We start from the raw sequence: 20259 nt of genomic DNA on the forward strand, positions 1-20259 counted from the left end.
GAGAGAGAGAGAGAGAGAGAGAGAGAGAGAGAGAGAGAGAGAGAGAGTAAACTTCATGTAGAAAATAAGACACAGAAATATTGATCTTGATACCTAGAAAACTGGAACCTGTGACTTCATCATTTTAGGGCAGTCAGAGTATGGAAATTCCCTCCTAGGACGCAGATTGGCACATTACCTGTAATCTATAGTCTTAGACAGCTGCTTGGAGCATTGAGAAGTAGTTACTTGGCATGGTCAAGCAGCTAATTTAGGACAGAGTTAGGATCTATACCCATGCCCTCTTGACCTGCAAGTCTAGTTATATCCCCACTACACAAAGACTACATGTGTCTCAGTGGAAATTGTAATGGATTACATTTGTATAGAGCATTAGAGTTTATGAGGTACTTAAGAAAAACTTTATTAGCTAAGGATAAGCATAACATATTAGCATGGAGGCATAAATTTATTAGCATAAGGAATTCTGAGTGAATAGATTCCTTGTACTCTAAATTTAAAGTTCCTTTATCCAGTGCAGATCTCCAATTATTCTACTTACAGTCTTTGAGACTTGCTGGACTCTAGATAGATTGACTGGCTTGGACACAATACATTATTGCAGATATTGATTTGAATCTCATTAAATTCTCATTATGACCTTTGGAGGAAAACTCTATAAGTTTTATGTTCCTAGTTTTAAAGATGAGGAAACTGAGGATAAAAGAGGATAAGTGACTTTGATCACAGTCAGACAACTAAATGGGAGAAGTTAGATTTGGATCCACTGCTTTCTTGATATAAAATCTACAACTAGCTCTATGACATCCCAGTGCTTTTTACTAGAAAAACAACTATAATGATGTAAATTACTGTCATATGTAGTATCAGCTTCTTTCAAAAGGGTGATATATAGATGGTGAACAAGTAACAATTTTACATATAAGTAATTTAGTTAGATAATTATATCCAGGGTAAGAGAAAATGTGTTTCTTGATGTTGCCTTCATATGAATACATTAAACATCTAATACCAAAATAGAGGCCTTTAATTAATGCTGAAGCATACTTGTTGAAATGAATTAGCAAAATGCATTTGTGATTCAAAACCCTTCATCATATATGAGTTACTAACAGTGGGGACCTTGTGGGAGGACCTTTAGTTCTATTTTGCTATTTCAATAACCACAAAAGAGCTATAGTAATTCTGGCTGCCACCCTTACAACATGAAACCAGGGTAGAAAAATCAAGGGCACCTTTATTTTTCCTCAAGAGACAACGATCTAAGTGTGGAAAACCAAACAGAAAAGAAACTCCCTGTGGGACTTAGAGAGCCCTGAAAGGTATCTAATGCTTTATTCTTCTGATGTGGTTAGCTGTATGGAATCTGAGTTGAGAGCTACCCCTTCCTTCCTTCCTTTCTTTCTTTCTAAGAATTGTACTGCTAATGGAGGGGAAAACATATTTCTTCTCTCTCTCTCTCTCTCTCTCTCTCTCTCTCACTCACTCTCTCTTTCTCTCTTTCCTTCTCTCCCTCTCTCTCTCTCTCTCTTTCCCTCTCCTTCCTCTTCCTTCTTCTTGCTCTCCTGCTTTTTTTTCCTCTCTTCCTCCTCTTTATCCTTCTCCTACAGAAGAGAACAGTAGAAAGAATAGTAGAGTTGGAATGAGCAGACTTGGTTATGGATCCTGGCTCTTCCTGATTCTACCTATGTGACCTTGTTTAATTTTGTTTTGGAAACTACTCTTTTGTCTCATGTAGCTTTCATTCATAATTTCTTGAAACATAGCTCTGAAATTCCAGGCTTTGATAAAGCCCTTTGAGATTTAAATGGAGCTACTCTACTTTGCCTTTAAACCCAAATTATCCTAGTTCTCACTGATTGGCCAAAATTAGGCCCCAGCCCAAGCCCCACTTGCTCATTATTTGGGTTTTGATGGCTTAGAGTGAGTATAATTAGCAATTGTTTTTGTTCTGGCCAGAAACTCTGAGGGTCTTCCTTTCCCAGATTGATCCTTTGGAGAAAATCAAACTAGGCCATCTTTTACCTAAGTTCTTATCTAGCCTTTAACTACTGGAGGCTATTACGTCAGACAAACTGATACCTGGAAAAGACCTTAGCTCAAAAAGACCAAGGTCCTCCACTGCATACAGAGCTATCACCAATCATCTTGACCCATGTCTTACCACTGTACATTATGACTCTAGAGGAGAGAGTGAGGCCAGTGATGGCATAGCTATACCTCACTTCAATTTACTTGCAAGTCAAGACATCACCATCCTGATGTCATTGGTCCTTTTCAAAAATGAAGGATGAACAACAAAAATGTGACCTTGGGTAAGTCACTTCATCTTCCTGGGACTCATTTTCCTCATATTTAAAATGAGGATAGTTAAACTCAATCACATTTAAGATTCCTTTCAACTCTAAACCCATGATTCTAAGATATCTATATCTAGATATCTGTACATTTATCCAAGAAGAGGCTGGTTCAAGTATTACTTCTTTTGTTTTTAGTAATGGCATTGCAGAAAAATGAGTGTCTGCCCTGTAGTTAAAAATTTGCTAATAGCAACAGATCTGAAGAAAATGTATAGGTTTGATTATATTAGACTATTATCAACTTTTCAGATTAGTCTGGTTTTATAGAACATAATGTTAATTGTATTAGGAAGAAACCTAATTACATAACACAGTGACACTAAACTTCAAAGAAACATTTAAAAAATCTATGTATGAATACTTAAGTTGTAAAAGTGGACAGAGCGCTGTCCAGCTGAGTGTTTGAACAAACCACAACCAAATGTAAATGCTTAAGGAAAGAATCTCTTCAAGAAGGCTTCTTAACTCTTAAACTGACCTTTCTCACAGCTCAAGCCATAGAGCCCTTCTTAGTGTGTTTTCAATGCATAAATTAAGTACATACAATTACTAAAGAAGTCAGTTATATTGAAATATAGTTATCAAAATATTTTTAAAAGAGCAAGTCCATAGCCCTCCCTTGATTAAGAAATCCTACTCTAGAAGAATAAAATATTAATTATGAAATTAGAGTTATTTTCCTTGATACCTGTTGATGTGTTTGTTGGCAAAATAATTTCATTTTTACTATTAAAAATCAATTATTCTGACACATTTACATTCAACAGTAAGGCACAAATTCCACCTGCTTGATCTATACATCTACCAAAACATAAGAAAAAGAATTAAATTCTACTCACATTTTTTAATCTATCAATCAATCAATAAGAATTTATCAAGTACCTCCTAGGTGTCATTGAAACTGCTGGGGCTAGGAAGACAAAAAAAAAAAAAAAAAAGAAGAAAGTCCTTCTACTCACAAAGCAGTCATTTGACTAGAGAGACACAGCATGTTCAGAATAATCACTGTTATGTAATCAAGGTATAGATGTAGTAAGATTCAAATTGATTTTCATATGATACAGGGTACTAAGAAACAATAATCAGAACAGATCTCTTGAAAGAGACAACTTTTTAAGAGCCTTTAAAGGACTTACCTGTGGTGTTTGATAGGAGAGTATACAGAGAGAATGGTAGAAAAATGAAATACATTGAATGGGGAAATGTCAGTATGAGAATGTTGCTGGAGTGTTACATGTAATTAGATTGGGAAGGGAGACTTGAACCAAGGGTTTTAAATGTCAAAGGGTAGGGGCGGCCAGGCAGCACAGCGAGTAAGAGCACCAGCCCCAGTGTCAGGATGACCTGGGGGATCGAATCCGGGATCAGACACTTAACACCCACCCAGAAACACCAGGCCGTGTAACCTTGAGCAAGTTACTTAACCCCAATTGCTTAAAAAAAATGTCAAAGGGGAGAATTTAAGTTCGATATTCAAGTGTAGCATCTGAAGCTTCTTGATTCTGGGAGTGACATGGTCAAACTCATGTTTTAAGAATATCACCCTTAATGCTCTGCAGATGATGAATTTGATTGGTCACCTACTAGATTAAAGGAGAACAATTAGATGACTTGAAACACTCAAGACAGGAAACCTGAAGGCCTAAATTAGAGTGGAGAGGAAGGTAGAGATACAGGATATGTTTAGGAGATAAACGGTGCTTGAGATATGATTGTAAGGAGGTGAGATTTGAGGAAGACTTTTAGTTTGAGAATTTGGGTAACTGGAAATATTGGTGGTGACTGCAACAAGAATAAAGAAGTTAGTAGGAGGCATGGGTTTAGAGGGCAAGATAATAAGTTCTCTTTTGGACCTATTGAGATGTCTATGGGACATTCCAGTGGAGATGTTTAGTAGATAGTTAGAGATGAGGGTCTAGACATCAGCATAGAGATGAAAACTAGATAGTAGATTTGGACATCACATGAGTAGAGATGATTATTCAATCCAGGGAGCTGATGAGCTCGCAGAGAGTGAGGGCAAAGAGAGAAAAATGGATGGCTAAAGCAGAGAATCATGGAGGCATATTCTTGTGTAACACTATTGACATTTGAATGATCTAACAAAGGAGACTAAGGAAGACCCATCAGAAATAGAGAAAGAGAACCCCACCAAAAAAGTGTGACTAAAATGTGGGGAGGAGAAAAATTCAGAAGTAGAAGGTGCTTAAGAGTGTCAATTGCTACAGATAGGTCAAGAAGATTATGGTTTAAGAAATACAATGAGTTTTAATAATTTTAATTACTAGTGATCTGGGAGAGAACAGTTCCAATTGAAAGAGGGAGTGGGGCAGATCTGAAGTAGCTATGAATTTTGTACAAGTTAAGAAATAGATCAAATATACTCAGCTTTTTTCTAAGAGCTTGACTATAAAATAGAGGAGAGATATAACATCATAATTTGAAAGAATGGTAGGATCAATTGAAGCTTTTTTTTAAGTTGGGGAAGATGTGGGCATTTCTGTAAGCTTCAGGAAAGAAGAGGCTAAAAATCTGAGAAAGGGAAGGGATGACTATGGGAACAATCTGATTGAGAAAGTGCGATTAAGAGCACAACTACATAGTTTGGTATTGACAGAAATAAATGATGCCTCTTCCTTAGAGACTAGAGCATGGGTGGGGAACCTGTAGCCTTGAGGTCACATGTAGCCTAGAGGACTCAAGGTCCTCTAGGTCCTCAAGTTGGGTCCTTTGACTTGAAGTTTGGATTCAGAAAAGTGTCACACTTGAAAACCTACAGTGCCACATGTGGACTTGAGACCGCAAGTTCCCTAACCCTGGACTAGAGAATAAGATGAGAAGATGGTAGACAATACTAATATGACTTCAAATGTGCAATTGGAGAGGAGAAAGCTAAGGCAGATGTCTTCTAATATTTCAGTGAAATATGAGGTGATGTTCTTTATAGAGAAGTTGATATTGGTCATCTAAGAGAGAAGAAAAGGACTAAAGCAGCTAACATGGAGTCTGATAAAATCATGCTATTTGTATGCAGAGCACTATACTGGGAAAGTTTTAAAATTTAGATAAAATGTAATCCTTACCCACATCAAGTTTAGCGAAGGTATATGAAATGCACAGATAGGGTAACTGTAACAGAAAACAATACATAATAGGTGCCTATCGGAGGGTTGTTTTGTTGTTGGGTTTTTTTTTAATTTTTTTATTATTATTATAATTTTGGTATAATGAGAAGCCTTGAAAGGAAAATGTTGTTATTGAGAAGGGACAAGGAAGTGTCCTCAAGGAGGAAAAGTCATGATTGAATTGATCTTTAAAAAATGATTAGGAATTCAAGAAGTCTACAGGAGGAGGCAAGACATTTTAGGGATGACAAACATCGTGAACAACAGCAGAAAAGCCAGGAAATGAACAGAGTAAAATACAGAGAGTGATCGTGTTTGTATGAAGGATAGAGGAGATGGACAGCAACAGAATTAGATAAGCCTCAGAAAGTAGTGTAGTACTAGCTGGGATAAGTCTTGAACAGCAGGCAAAGAAGTCTGTTCTTTCATTGTTAAGCAACGAGAAATCACTGAATAGAGGAAGGGGGAAGAGAAGGAAATAAACATTTATCTAGCACCTTCCCTATGACAGACACTATGCTCACAAAACCCTGAGAGATAGGTGCTATATTTTATCCCTATTTTACAATTGTGGAAACTGAATCATACTGTTTGTCATTCCCCAGGGTCTTAATATTTGATGTCAGATTTGACCTTAGGTTTTCCTAAATCCAGCCCCCAGCACTCTGGTCAGTGAGTGACTTCTAGAGGAGGACCTTAATGTCTCTGTCATAACTGATCTTTTTATAAGAACAACTAATTTTAATTAATTAAATTAATTGATTTTATACTTTGTTTTATTTTTCCTTTGTTTTCAGAGAGGACACCATTTCATCAGGGAAATGATGACATGAGTTGTAGTTGACTTTGATTTGAGTGAGGGAGGGCTGTGCAAGGTCACCAACCTCTCTTTCTCCTCCAGAGCCATCTGGATCCAATGGCCAGATATTCATCAAAATGACTGGAGATGACCCAGGATGAAATGAGAGACGTTGGGCCTTTTAAGCTAAGGTCTTTCCACATGCTCAATTAGAGTGAGGTAACACCCATTCAGTAAATAGGCCTCTTAAAGAAGTGAGTCAAGGAATGGCCCCTTTAATTAGAAAAAAATAAGAAAACAATCAAGCTGAGAGGGGAAGATGCTCAGGGTTACTGTTCCAAAGACAAACTGTTACCATTGATATTCACTCTAAGACAGGAGGACACAAAATACAGCCATTAAGTGGAGCTTGGGCAGGGACCTATTGTGGTGCAATCTATGAGTTTCAGAGTGAACTGGGCTTAAGGTTTTGTTTTCTTTCACAAATTATATATATATATATATATATGTATATATATATGTATATATATACACACACATGTATATACATATATACACATACACACCACATATATGCATATACTACATATGTAACATATATGCTACATATATAATTATACATATATAGATATAGACATACTACACACACACTACACAGTATAAAAGATGTTACAAAATGCTGGACAGTGAAGGCAGTGGAGATAAAGAAAGACTCATTAGAAGGGTATTTAAGTTCAAAGAAATAGTCCAAATAAATGGCAAAAAGGTACCATACTGGAGAGGAAGCAGTGGAAACAGAAAGGGATGTATGAATGAGATTTATTTAGATATTAGAATCAACAGTATTCAGCAACCAGTTAGATACGAGGTCAAGAAGATGGAAAGGTCAAGAGATAAAGCAAATTGTAGTTGAAGTAATGGAAATATTCACCTCTCAAAGGGGCAAAGAGTTGGCATAGGGAGAGATAAATAAGATCTTCCTCTTCATCTCTGCCTCCTGACTTCCATGTAGCCCTTCAAGCAACAGCAACATCCCACCATATGCAAGAAATCTTTTCAAGTCCTCAGTCTTTGTTCTATCCCTCCAAGATTACCCCCAATTCATCCATGATATAACTGTAAGCATGTTGACTCCCATTAGATGAGACTCCTTGACAGCAGGAATTGCCCCCCCCCCCCCAATCTTCGTATTTCCAGCACTTGGCACAAGTTTCCTGGCACATAGAGGATTCTTGATAAATGTTAGTTGACTGATTGGTTGTGGTGAGTGAGTACATCTTAGTTCTTACCTTATCATACTCCCTTCATTCCAGTCATGGTCTTCATCTCTTCCCCACTATAGATTTGTTCTCTCTCCCCTAGGTATCTTTGACCTGACAAGTGAGCTATCACATTATCTTCCCCAGGAACAGTTTTCTATTCTACTTCCTAGACATCTTCACCTCATGCTACTGATTACATCCCACTCCTCCCCATCTTTCCAGCTCCCCTTTGAGTGTTGTCTTCTGTGTTTACAATGTAAATTCCTTGAGGGGGCAAGGACTATTTTTTTTGTTGTTTTTATGCGCATCCCCAGTGCTTAGCACAGGGCTGTCACATAGTAAGCACTTAGTAAATGCTCCATTTATCAATCTAGCTATATTTATTATGTTGAATGTGTGGTTGCTTTAAAGGGAACGGGAGGTGGTGGGCAGAAAAGCGGTAAAACCCAAGTAGTGAATATACAGGGTGTCCCTGAAGTTTAGACACATAGGAAATCTCATTAACTATGCATATTTTCAAGAAATGAAATTTTCAACCACCTTTTATTTAATTAGCATAAATTAGATTTACTGGGAAGACATAGGAGACATAGGGAATCCCATTAATTAATTTAATTAAATTAATCTCATTAATATGGAAAATACTCCCCTATAGCTAATGAAAGCTTTTATTCCATATGAAATTGTCATGTCTAAAATTTATTCTCATTAAATGAAATGTTGAAAATTTCATTCATTTCATTTTTTGAAAATATGCATAGTTAATGAGATGTTCCATGTGTCCAGATTTTAAGGACATCCTATAGGTCATTTTGAGCTTATTTGGTATCAAGTATAGTTAGGGAAAGGCTAAAACTGTCTAAGAGATTTTTGTGAATTTCATTACTCCAGTGCCATAGGTAAGAAATTGAATCACTTCAATTACATTTCACCCAAGTTCTTTAAGAATGAATAAACTAAAATAAAAAAAAAAACTAATTATTCTGCCTAATTTTACTTTATTTAAAAAGAAAATAAAAAAATAACGGGAAGAAAGGCATTTGTTGTTACAGTGGTGACATTGATATATATATATATATGTATTTATGTATATGGATCTGTATATGTAGATGTGTGTGCCAATATATGTATATATGCATACACTCACATGCATACATATATAATATGTTTATGTGTATATATCCATATATATCTATATTTCTGTATATCTTTACAATTTTCAAAATTTTTTTGCAAAAACAACTCTGGGGAGAAGATGGCACAGATAATATATTTCTCAGTTTAATTATGAAGAAATAGAGGCTTAATGAGGTTAAGTAAGGTGCCTTGTACCAAGTCACATGGCTGCTGAGTATCTGAACTAACATTTGAACTTGTTTTGGTGGCTAGTTACTGTTCTTTAATAAACAAACAGACAAAAAAGCTATGCCATAATGCTTCATTTTTCCTCTTTATTTATTGCATTTCATGTCACTTCTGATCAGATCAGAAACTACAAATAAGAAGCCACAGGTTTAGAGATTGGTTCAAATTGATATAAAGAAGTTCACCTACTTGTTTAAACCGAGTATAGTCACTATCAAATTAGTCTTTCTTGGGAAACCAAATCTTTCCCATGATTTCTGCCAAACTGAACTTTCAGGGGAATTTTTAGCAGCTGAGTTCAACACTAGAGTCAAACTGTATCCACCCCTAAGTGTGATGCATTATCCTAAATACTTCTCTAACTTCTATTATTGAGAATATGATAACTAATATAGCATAGTGATTGCCATGTGTCCATAACCTAGTTTGTTTTTCCTGGTGTGTGTGCATATGTGTGTGCACATGATACACACATGTACATGTGTAGACAAGCCTAGAGATATAGGCATGTGTGTGTGCTTGCATGTGTATGTGTACACACATGCGTCTACACATTTGTATGTACATGTATACATGTGTATATGGATATACATGCATGTTTTTTAAAACTCTCATTTAGATACTCAAGTTGAATTGTTACTAGACTGTAGTAGGCTTTATTACTTTGGTTTATCAGAAAATGTCCTTCAAAATTGACAACCCCTTTAAAGTTTCTTTGCTTCTATAAGGCAAATATTGTTAGGAGAAAAGATTAACATTTGTAATGATGAGTTACATTCTTATATTTTAAAGGATATTGAAATAGTGTAAGGTTTACTCAGTAATCCACTTTCAGTATTTCAGTACAACTTTGAGAGAAAAAATGAAACATATTCAACAATAATGGGTGATTTTGAAAAAAAATTATGTATAGGCCATGTTATTTGGATATGTCTAGAAACTCTAAAAAACACCTCAGAGAGGGGTTGAGAATAAAATGTCATAGTATAAACAAAAAAAGAACAACTTGAAAATTGAAGGATTCATTTTACTTATCTCTGCCACAGATATCAACTTATTTGATATTAAGATAGTTACTAAGATATCTATTAAGTGTATAATACTGGAATGGCTAATGGTAATAATAAAATAGCCATTTATATTATGCTGTAAAGTTTTCATAGCTCCTTAATTTATCTTCTTTTATCCTCACAACACTCCCATAAGTTTTATTATTGTCATTTTACAGAGTAGGAAATAGAGTCTGAGATAGATTAATTAGCTTGCTGAGAGTAATACAGCTAATGTCTGAGTTAGTATTCAAATTGAGGTCTTCCTGATTCCAAGTCCAGTCTTTATCCAACTCATTAAGCACTAAGTCTTACCAGAGAAAGATATGGTCCAGTTCATTTTCTACAGAGAGACTGTAGTGTTGTTAATCCTAAATATTGTAGAACAGGAAATGAAAAAAACAAAAACTTCTCCAAAGCCAGAACAGCAACTGTCCTAGGGAAATAAAAAGGAAGGTTTGTATAAAATGAAAACTCAATCTAAAATTGTCTTCCTATCTTACCGTGCATCTGATAAATCATATACATCATGAGCACTCTTGAGCTGCAGTGGCTTCTTAGTGTTTCTTTACCAGGCCTCTTCTTGGTTTTGGATTTATATTTTTTGTTCCTGAAAACCATCAGTAAATGGCCAAATATCATGCTTCTGTTTTCAGAGAATAATATTACCAGGTATTCTCCCCTTCTTTATTTTGCTTTAGTATAGCCTTGCTTCTGTTTTCTAATATTTTGGAAAATGTATGAGGTTCTTTTTCCTTTCTCATACTTTTTCTAGTCTCGTCCTCACTGTTAAGGTGCCAACATCTTCTGGTACCCAGAAAGTACTTGCCATAAAGTACTAAGGACTTGAGATTTTTATTGTCCTTGGGGCATGGACGTCCCTGGAACACACTTTGGGAAATACTTAGGGGTGTCACCAATCACACACATCAGAGATAGTGATATGTTCAATGATTATATATTACAGCATTCTTTTTAGTTAGTTGTTTACATTCTCAAAGTGTTTTCCTTTACTTTCTTAGATAGGAAATAAGGAAAGCTGTAGTTGACTCTAAACTTAATTTAAAATCTTCCCCTGGCAATGTTCTGGTATATTTTTCTCATTCTGCCATTACAGTTTTACATTTTGTCATCAAACTGCATGTTGTGCCTACCCATTTCCTGAAAATTGGTTGTATGTGCATGGCATTTTATGAAAATATTGAAATGAAGGCTTTTTTAGAGTGTGAAAATGAAAGCCCTTATCACAGTCCTTATGTTTTATGTTTGTCTTCTAACTTACTGAATTTATGATTTACAAAAGTCATACTTTTCCATGTGGTTAATTTCATGCATGCCTCTGCTCTCTGTTCAGTCTTCTCTCCTTACACAAAAGTCTTTGTATTCTGGTTGTTAGAACTCCCCTGATTGCTGCAGGAGTCATTGGTGGACTCTTCATCCTTGTGATTGTGGGCCTGACATTTGCTGTGTATGTTCGTCGCAAGAGCATCAAAAAGAAGAGAGCATTGAGGAGGTTCCTAGAGACAGAGGTGAGATTTCATTTTCAACTTAGAATAACATGCAGTTAGTTGTGGGCTTTGGGACTAAGATCTTCCTCCCCAGACCCTACAGGAAATGTTGCTTTGTAGTCCTCTGTGCTTATGTAACATTCTTTATTCTTGTAGCAGCTATTGATATGGGTGTTTCAGCAACATAAGATCACAGAGCTTGAGTAGAAATAAAGCCCTGTGACCATCAAGGCCAACTGCTTCATTTTATAAGGGAGAGATCTAAGGTAGACAATATTACTAGGTGACTTGTATTAAATATTACAGACAGGAAGAGGGATAAGGCAGGATAAGAATCTTGATCTTTTTGTTTTGTTATGGTTTGGTTTTTTTTTGCTTTTTTTTGGAGGGGGGAAGATAGGGCAATTGGGGTTAAGTGACTTGCCCAAGGTCACATGGCTAGTTTTTGTGTTAAATGTCTGAGGCTGGATTTGAACTCAGGTCCTCCTGACTCCAGGGTCCATGCTCTATTCACTTCACCACCTAGCCACCCCAGAATCTTGATCTTCTCTCCTCAGAGCCAATATACTTTCTGCTTTAAAGCAGTCTTCCAAAATATAGTGTAATGCTCTGTACATAGTAGGTATTTGGTAAGTCTCTAGTGATGAAATTATGCACATATTTTATTTTGAAAGTTAAGATGAAATTCCTTTTTTAAACCTGGTATGATGAGGTCAGTTAAAATTTCATTCAATACCCAATGTATGTTTAGACTTTGCAACTTGAAATTCAGTGTCTTAAACAAGTTACTAAATGAACCTAGAAGATAATTATATAAAATCAATAACTGAAAATTCATTGTAAGTAGAATAAGCAGTTAAGGTTCATTCGAGTCCTGGGAGGGTAGATAGTGGAGGTCAATTATCCTTCTCTAGAAGTCAGTGAATAGAAGAAGATAAACAGAGTCTGTTATTAGAGAAACATGTTGCATATGCTTTCAATCAATAAGATATGAATTTTATTCTGTGGCTTTAAGGTATTTCAGGGAAGATGGTGCTAGAAAAAAAGATGTAAAAAGTTAGAAATCTGACTCAAAATTCAAAGGAAAAAAACAATGCCTCTCTTCTTTTAAAATACTATGTAAATTATCACCTATGTGAATCCTATTTAGTATTTTAATAAAAAAAATTTAATAGCAAAATCAATTAAGTATATATGGATGATATGCTCATCTATAAATGACAAGCAAAACACATTCAAGAGTGCAGTTAGTCATTTTCATACAGATAAATTAAGTTTTTATGGTTTTTCTCTTTTCCATCTTAGTTCTCCTTTATACCGTGTTTCCCCGATAATAAGACCTATCCCGAAAATAAGCCCTCCCCTTACTGTGTAAGATTCCTCTAAAATAAGCCCTCCCTCGAAAATAAGCCCTATTGAGATTGCTACTGTAGTGAAGGTGATCCCCTGCGCTACACGCTTACGGTACCCTCTGTATGCACCGTCCCCCCACCGTGAAATGCACGCTGCGCTCAGAGCTGCATCCAATCAGAGCTGCAGCAGTGAGCGCGTCATCCTGTTCTTCCCCAGTGATTTGCTTATTGAATAAAGGTACATTTTTTTGTTCACATTTACCTGTTTATTAAAATTGCTGTCAATGTTCATTAAAATAAGCCCTCCCCTGAAAATAAGCCCTCTGGTGTTTTTCTGTCCAAAAAAATTTAATAAGACAGTGTCTTATTATCGGGGAAACACGGTAAGTAGTTTTAAATAAAGGAACTCTCGGATTAAAGCAAAATCATACTGAACACAATGCTCTGCAATTCTTTTTGTTCCTTTCCTCCTACCCCAAGGCTGAAAACCTCAGAAGATTCTCCTGCCTCAAGTTTCATAGTCTTCAATATCCTACGCTCTTCATCTTGAGAGCTGGAGCAAAGCTACTTGTTCCTACCCTGTGATACTAAACTGCTTGACACAGAAAACACCCTGAGACTAAGGGTGGTCAGACAGTTCAGTTAAAAAGTGTTTATGAAGTCCCCACTTTGTGCCGAATGCTAGCAGGGCAGACAGAAATTTAGCTAACATATAGCTCATACCCTCATGGAGCTTGAAGTATAGTAGGGAGATAAATTAGTTAGGTGCACAAGTATCTACAAAATAGAAATAACACGCAGTTCTCTGCCTATACCAGGTGCTTTAATAATTTTATATAACTTGAAGTGAGTAAAGTACAAAACCAGATAAAGATCGGGTTTAGGATAAAGATGATATACTTATTTTTGGATATGCTGAATTAAAGGAATTAGTAAAACACTGATAGATTTACCTTATAACCAACTGGACAGGAAGATCTAGAACTTAAAGGTAAAGACAAGGCTGGAAATAAAGATTTGTGAGCAATTATGATCATACTTAAAAGGAAAGGAAAGGATGTGGGTAGAGATGAGGATGGGGTATGAGAACTTAGCTACAGAAAGTGGAAAGAATACAACAGGGACAGAAGAATGGACTCAATCACTGGCTTCCGAGGGTTTGGGGACAGAAATGTAGAGATTGATGAGTAGGAGCAGAGTCAGTTGGATGGGAGCACAAGGTATTCATCAGTGGCTAGTTTTAGGTCCTGTAGAAAAGCCTAGTGGTACATGTTCTTCTACCCACATCCAACATTCAGGGATAGATATCTGTTTAATGACTGATATCAGAGCAATTTGACCTGTTGGAGAGAATATAGACCATAAAGGTACTGAATCCTAAAAGAGAGAGGGAGAGGGAGAGGGAGAGGGAGAGGGGGAGAGGGAGGGGGAGGGAGGGAGGGAGGGAGGGAGGAAGGGAGCGAGAGGGAGGATAAGAGGCAAAGGGGAAAATAACTGACTTTTCTACCCGTAAAATAAATGACTAAATCTCTTTCCTTAACCTCATCTTTATGGAAGCACAAAATATTAGACCTAAAAGGGGCTTTATAGATTTTTGAGTTCAATTGTCTCATTTTGTAGGTGTGGAAAATTACTTGACATACAGATATTTAGTGACCGATCTGAAAAGACAACCCAGGACCCTTAACTTTTAAAGCTTGTCTCTTACCTTCTGGCACATGATAAGTACTTTATTTGACTCTTATGATTATACTATTTGGGACAATCCCCTTCTTTCCCTATAATTCTCTTGATTTTTAGGAAATGTGGGGATAGGAGGCAATTCCAGATTTTTCCCAGTCTGTATACATATCTTCTAGATTTGGATACCTAGGCAGCAAAGAGGGCAAGTAGAATAATCACTACAATGACCTATGTGTGACGTGGATTCTTCACCAACCTTTCCTATGATGGGTTCAACATAGCCTAGACACTGAGGACCAGAATTCTCCTTGTAATTTGACTCAATTCATCATTTTTTAAACCTTACTCTCTGGAGCAAAATGTGTTAGGGATAGAAAAGTAAAAAGGGAAGTCTTTGTCCCCAGAGAAATTATGTTCAAATAACATACATACATATGATTATATTCAAAGTATATACTTATATTAAGGGAAAAGGGAGAATGGAGGGAAGGGGAGAAGGTGAGAGAGAAAAGAGAGGAAGGGAAAAGGAGGAGGGAGTAGAAAAGGTGAGCAAGAAGGGAGGTGATATGAGAGAGAGAGAGACAGAGGCAGAGAGACAGATAGAAAGACAAGGACAGAGAGAGACAGAGATGAAGGGAGGGGAATGTGTGTTTGCTGCTTTTTTCTCCCCTCTCAGGTAAATTGTGACATAGCCCTGTCTCCACCACCTACCCCAACAGAGATCATTTTCTCTGCCATTATAGTTCTTTCAGCTCTCATATTACACACTTGATACTCTGACCATCTCTTCTGGTATATTCCACTTCTCTTCTCCCCACTCCCACAAAAAATGTCAGCTGAGACCCAGTCTAGGTGCTGCTGCCACTTTCTTGTAGATAGGCAGTAGTAGCCCAGATTAGCTGACTTTCACCTCTAAGAGGTAATGAGCACTGAGGATGTAAAACAGGTGGAGAAAGAGGTAACTAGAGGCACCAAAGACCAACTTCACCTACTCTACAATTTTGCCTAGGGCCACCCAGTTTACCTTCAACTGTGCTCAGACATATACAAATTCCATGCAGAGTTATTTCAGTCCTCCTTGGCCATGCACTTGGGCAGCTTAGCTGGCATGCTGAAGGCGAGGAGATACCTTCTTCCTGATCAGCTCCCGGCAGTCAGTGAGCCGATTCCCTACAGAGAAGCAACCTGGTGATGAATGACAGGCCTGACTTGCAGGAGATTTAAGTCCCCTGTTAAGTAGATAGCTGAGGAAAAAAAAGCTCTCTCTCTCTTTAAAGTCATACACAGGCTTTCAGGTTTCAAACAAGAACACTAGCTGTTACGGGAAAGTTAAGCAGCTAAAGGATCGTGTGAGAGAATTATTTTCTTGTGTACTTCTCTGATCATTCTGCTTTATATAGCCAAATAAACATGTTCTTGTGGCTTTTAACAAGAAGATTCTTTTTTATATAAAAAGTTATGTATATATTCCAGTGAACAATTTCATGGTTGGAATTAATTACCATAACAAAAAGTCACAAGGAAGCTAAATACTTTTATTTGCCAGTAAAAAAGATGTGGGTGTTGACGTGATTAGAGGGGAGGTTGACTGCTTGGGTTTAAGGCTAGAATCAAGTAGCTGAGTAAGAACAGAAAATATCTCTCTAAGGCCATGTTCTAATTTGCAGACTCTAAAAAGGGGAACGGCATATAGACTATTAATAATTAATATGTGACATATGAGTTTAATCATTATTAGGATAGGGATTTCAATAATATAAGAAACTCCCAAGGGTGCCGGGGGCGTGTGTGAAACTGCCTCTACCAGTACAGGGCGGTGCATTGTCTGCAATTTATAGTCTTAGAAAGCTGTCTAGAATATTGAAGAACCAATTGACTTGCCCGGTGCCAGAGGTCACACTTAAATTCAAGTCTTCTTGGCTTAGAGGCTAGCTCTCTACTACCGTCCTCTGGCTGACTCTCTTAATCATTAAATAATGGTATAATTAATAATAATCAGCATTTGATATTAATTATCTTAAATTACACTAAATTAAATATAGATACCATGGGGCATATTAGATATTATGGCGTATGTTCTATTTCCGGCACATTCTGGCTGTGTGACCCTGGGCAAGTCATTAAACTTCTCAGTGCTCTAAGCATCTCTAGGACTATAAATTGCAAAGAAAGAATTGATCTGCATTAGTACTGGAAATTTCTTTACCCAAGAATCCCCCTGTTCTAATACAATCGCAGGTCTATTCCCTATCCCTTTATAATGGAATATATAGTTATTTAATAATGATTCATTGTGTAAAACATCCACATCTCAGGGGGAAAAAATAATACTTGTGAATCACTACTACCCCCTGTTGCAACTATACTTAAAGTGCAGAGACAGTTCTCTAGAAGGAGCTGTTGATTTCATGGTAGACTTTATGACTTGCTACTAACTTGTAAATGAACTTTCAGAAGGTGCCTTATTTTCCCCTTGAAACTCTTTCATTCCTTGGTGTTAGATTTTGTTCCCTACTGTTAGACACATCTTTAACAGATCAAAAATGGATCATAAAGCTACATGAATGTGGTTTCTACTGGATCTTGCATCTTTTTAAATTTGCTTTCATGATTTTTTCCTAACCTGTCTCATCTAATTTATTCATAGAGCTGTTAAGTGAGCATCAAAAAAAAGACAAAGGAAACAAGATCCAACAATTCACCAAGAGACATCAGTGTTGCCATGCATTTCCATCAGAGTATTTACGTACTTAGTGTGTGTTCTTAGGTAAATCTCATTATAGCTCTGAGCCCCAGCCTCCTCTTCTATAAAATGGGAAAAATAATATTTCCCTTTTCTACCCCACCACAAGTTCATTATGAGAACTGAATTTGATAATATGTGTGAAAGCATTTGGCAAATTCTATAGGAACATAGTAGGGAAGCTGGATGGAGAATAGAAAATCTGATATATCATGCTGCACTTTATAGTTATAAAGCACTTTATATTATCTCTTCATATACATGACATTATCATTATATATAATCTTTATGCATTTATTTATCTATATCTTTATACATAATCTTCACATACACTACATATCTTTTTTTTTTTTCAGAGGAACCAGTGAACTCATGAATATAAGTAATCCCTCCTAAAGGACAGATAATAACCTATGTATATTTGATTATCTTAGTCACATACCAAGGTATTCATAAGATATATATCTAGAGCTGGATGGGCGTCTACTCAAATCACTTCATTTTAATGATGAATATACTGAGATACAGAGTTTAATTCACTTAGTTAAGGTCACTCCCATAGGAAGTAGCAGAGATGGGTTTAGGATCCAAGTCATCTGACATGTTTAGGAAATTCAAATCCCTAAAGAAGTTGTTTAAAATTAAGCTTTTTTATGAAAACTCTTTAAAAAGCAAATCATATGTATGATCAAAGAGTATACTTGATAAAAGCTAAGAAGAGCATAGTTAACATTAAGAGGAAAAAAAAAAACACAATCTACTAATGATGTCCAAACAGTTCCTACACGATTAAGAAGACACACTCCAAATAAGGGGGCTCTTTCTTTAAAAAAAAAATCTCTTCATTTTACTATTAACAAAAGGTTAAGGTGACTCATTCTAAGTCTGTTGTTTCAAGTGTCTTGAATTCAATTTTAGAACATTGAGTTACTTATATTTTCCTGGGAAAACCTGAAATGTACAAATGAAACAGAAAATGATCAGAGGAGCTAAATTCTTTCATTTGTTTAAATAAAGTCACTTGTGTGTATAAGATAGATATTTATCTTTATAGAGAGATATTTTTTTCTCTCTATACACACACATACTTTAAATGGATATATGTGTATATACAATATGTATATATATATGCCTATTTTAGATGTATGTGTCTTTATATACACATACACATTTATAATCTACAAGAACATCAAGCTTTAGAATTTTGACTGGAATGACAACTGGCTGGCAAATCAGCAAATTTTACCTTCTATTATTGCTGATGTTAAAATAATTTTTTTTAAATATCTGTTGCATAGTGCTTTACAGTTTACAAAGCACTCTGTATACATTATCTCATTCATCACAATTGAGGACTCAGTGAGTGGTGCAAAGGAACCTGGTTATGATGGTATCATTTACTGGAATGATTAGGAGGGAAGATGAACCCCACAGGGGGAAATTACCATATCAAACTGTTTTAGCAGCGGCTCAAGATTAGGGGTAAAGTTTCTGATTATACATTTTCTCTACAAAGTGATTCCCAGCTATTGATAGACATACCTACACACAGGAGACTGCCTGCCAAATGAAGTAGGCCGTGATGTTCATAGAAGCATGATAATAGTACCCATGCTGGAAAGGCACAATACACTTAGCCTTGTAAACAGACACTTTGAAATATGGTGGTGGTTTCAAAGCAATTTGAGAAGGAGTAACCCTTAATTATTTCCCTTACACAGAAATAGGACAGGCTATTTGTCTGTATTTAAAGTATAGTCCTTTTCATTTAACTTTTAAAGAAACATTGCTATTTCCCTTACCTGGCCCTTCTCTCATGCTTTTCCAGTGGACAAGATGGAGAGCTGTGAATTGGGTAATAGTCTACAGTAAGTAGACTTAGACCTGGTTAATGATTCAACCCAAGGAGTGATTACTAATGGTCCTGTGTGGACTTAAAATAGGGTAGAGAGTTGCATACACTGGGGTGTGTTTGGCAATTTGCTATTTAAACTCCTTTTCTCACTGAGTTGTATAAAAATTTCAATAGAATGCTTATATTTGAAGCTGATACAAATCTGAAGAGGAGAATGAAGTCAATATCAAAAGAACTGAAAAGACTAGTGCAATCGAATGACACAAAACTTTGGAATCAATGTAGTCGTATACTCAAGGGTCTAGGGGAGCTAGCTTTTACTGGTTCTCTAGAACTAGAACATACTGGCAAATTTTCAGTGAGAGCTTTTACACCTAAGAAATTAGTGGGAAAAAACCCCATACAAGTCAGGGCATAGTTTACTGTTCTGCTGATTATCTAGACTTAAGTAATGTGGAAAAAAAGCAATGATGCAAATTAATCTTAAATCTGTCTTGCATGCACCCCCCTCCCCCTCCAATAGCTTGTTGCTAAATATTTTCTGACACACCCCTACTTATTTAAATTCCCAAATGCAAGATATGGGAGATGTAGTTGAAGAGTAGTTTACCTGAAAAAGGTGTGCCAGTTGCAGTGAATGATAAGCTTGATGGGAGTCAACATTTTGAGAGAGCAGCTCAAAAACCTGATGCAACTTAAAGGGTATTATCCTTTAAAGGTACAATGTCCAGGACTAAGGGGTTGCTAGTCCCATTTCATGCTCTGTTCTATTCAGACCACATTTGAGTGTTGTATTCTGTGCTCTGGGACATATTTTAGAAGATATATTGATAAGCTGGGAAACATTAGAAAGATGGTAGATGAGAATTAGTTGAAGAAACTCAGGATGTTTAACCGGAAGGCAGGAAGACTAAATGGGTACATAAGAGTCATCCTCAAGTATTTGTAACTGTATTTGATGGACTGTCATGTAAAATAATAAATATAATTATAATAAATAGTTAGAATCAATGTAGTGCTTTACATTTTACAAAACCCTTTACTATGTATTATCTCATTTGATTTTCCCAACAACCCTCTGATAGAGATGCTTTGCTCAATTTACATATAAGGAAAATGGGGCCTAGAGAATTTAAATGACTTTAGTCACAGAACTAG

General features: G+C 36.3%; 1 protein-coding gene and 1 long non-coding RNA gene across 2 annotated transcripts in view; one reads left to right on the forward strand and one right to left on the reverse strand.

Moving 5' to 3' along the window:
* ERBB4 (erb-b2 receptor tyrosine kinase 4) overlaps positions 1-20259 on the forward strand; it is a 1413192-nt gene that overhangs the window by 1110546 nt on the left and 282387 nt on the right. The window contains exon 17 of the mRNA XM_069075217.1: positions 11357-11489. Within this exon, the coding sequence (XP_068931318.1) occupies positions 11357-11489 (133 nt within the window). The remainder of the gene's footprint in view (positions 1-11356; positions 11490-20259) is intronic.
* Positions 8478-15703, reverse strand: LOC138151670 (uncharacterized). Its single transcript, XR_011165885.1, has 4 exons — positions 15528-15703; positions 14529-14689; positions 11270-11477; positions 8478-10396 (listed from the first exon to the last, which is right to left on the reverse strand). It is a non-coding gene; the product is annotated as an uncharacterized lncRNA (long non-coding RNA).

This window comes from Petaurus breviceps, unplaced genomic scaffold (genome assembly GCF_028583685.1).
Source record: "Petaurus breviceps papuanus isolate PSGF00001 unplaced genomic scaffold, PetGlider_PUasm1.0 90903, whole genome shotgun sequence".
Taxonomy (NCBI): domain Eukaryota; kingdom Metazoa; phylum Chordata; class Mammalia; order Diprotodontia; family Petauridae; genus Petaurus; species Petaurus breviceps.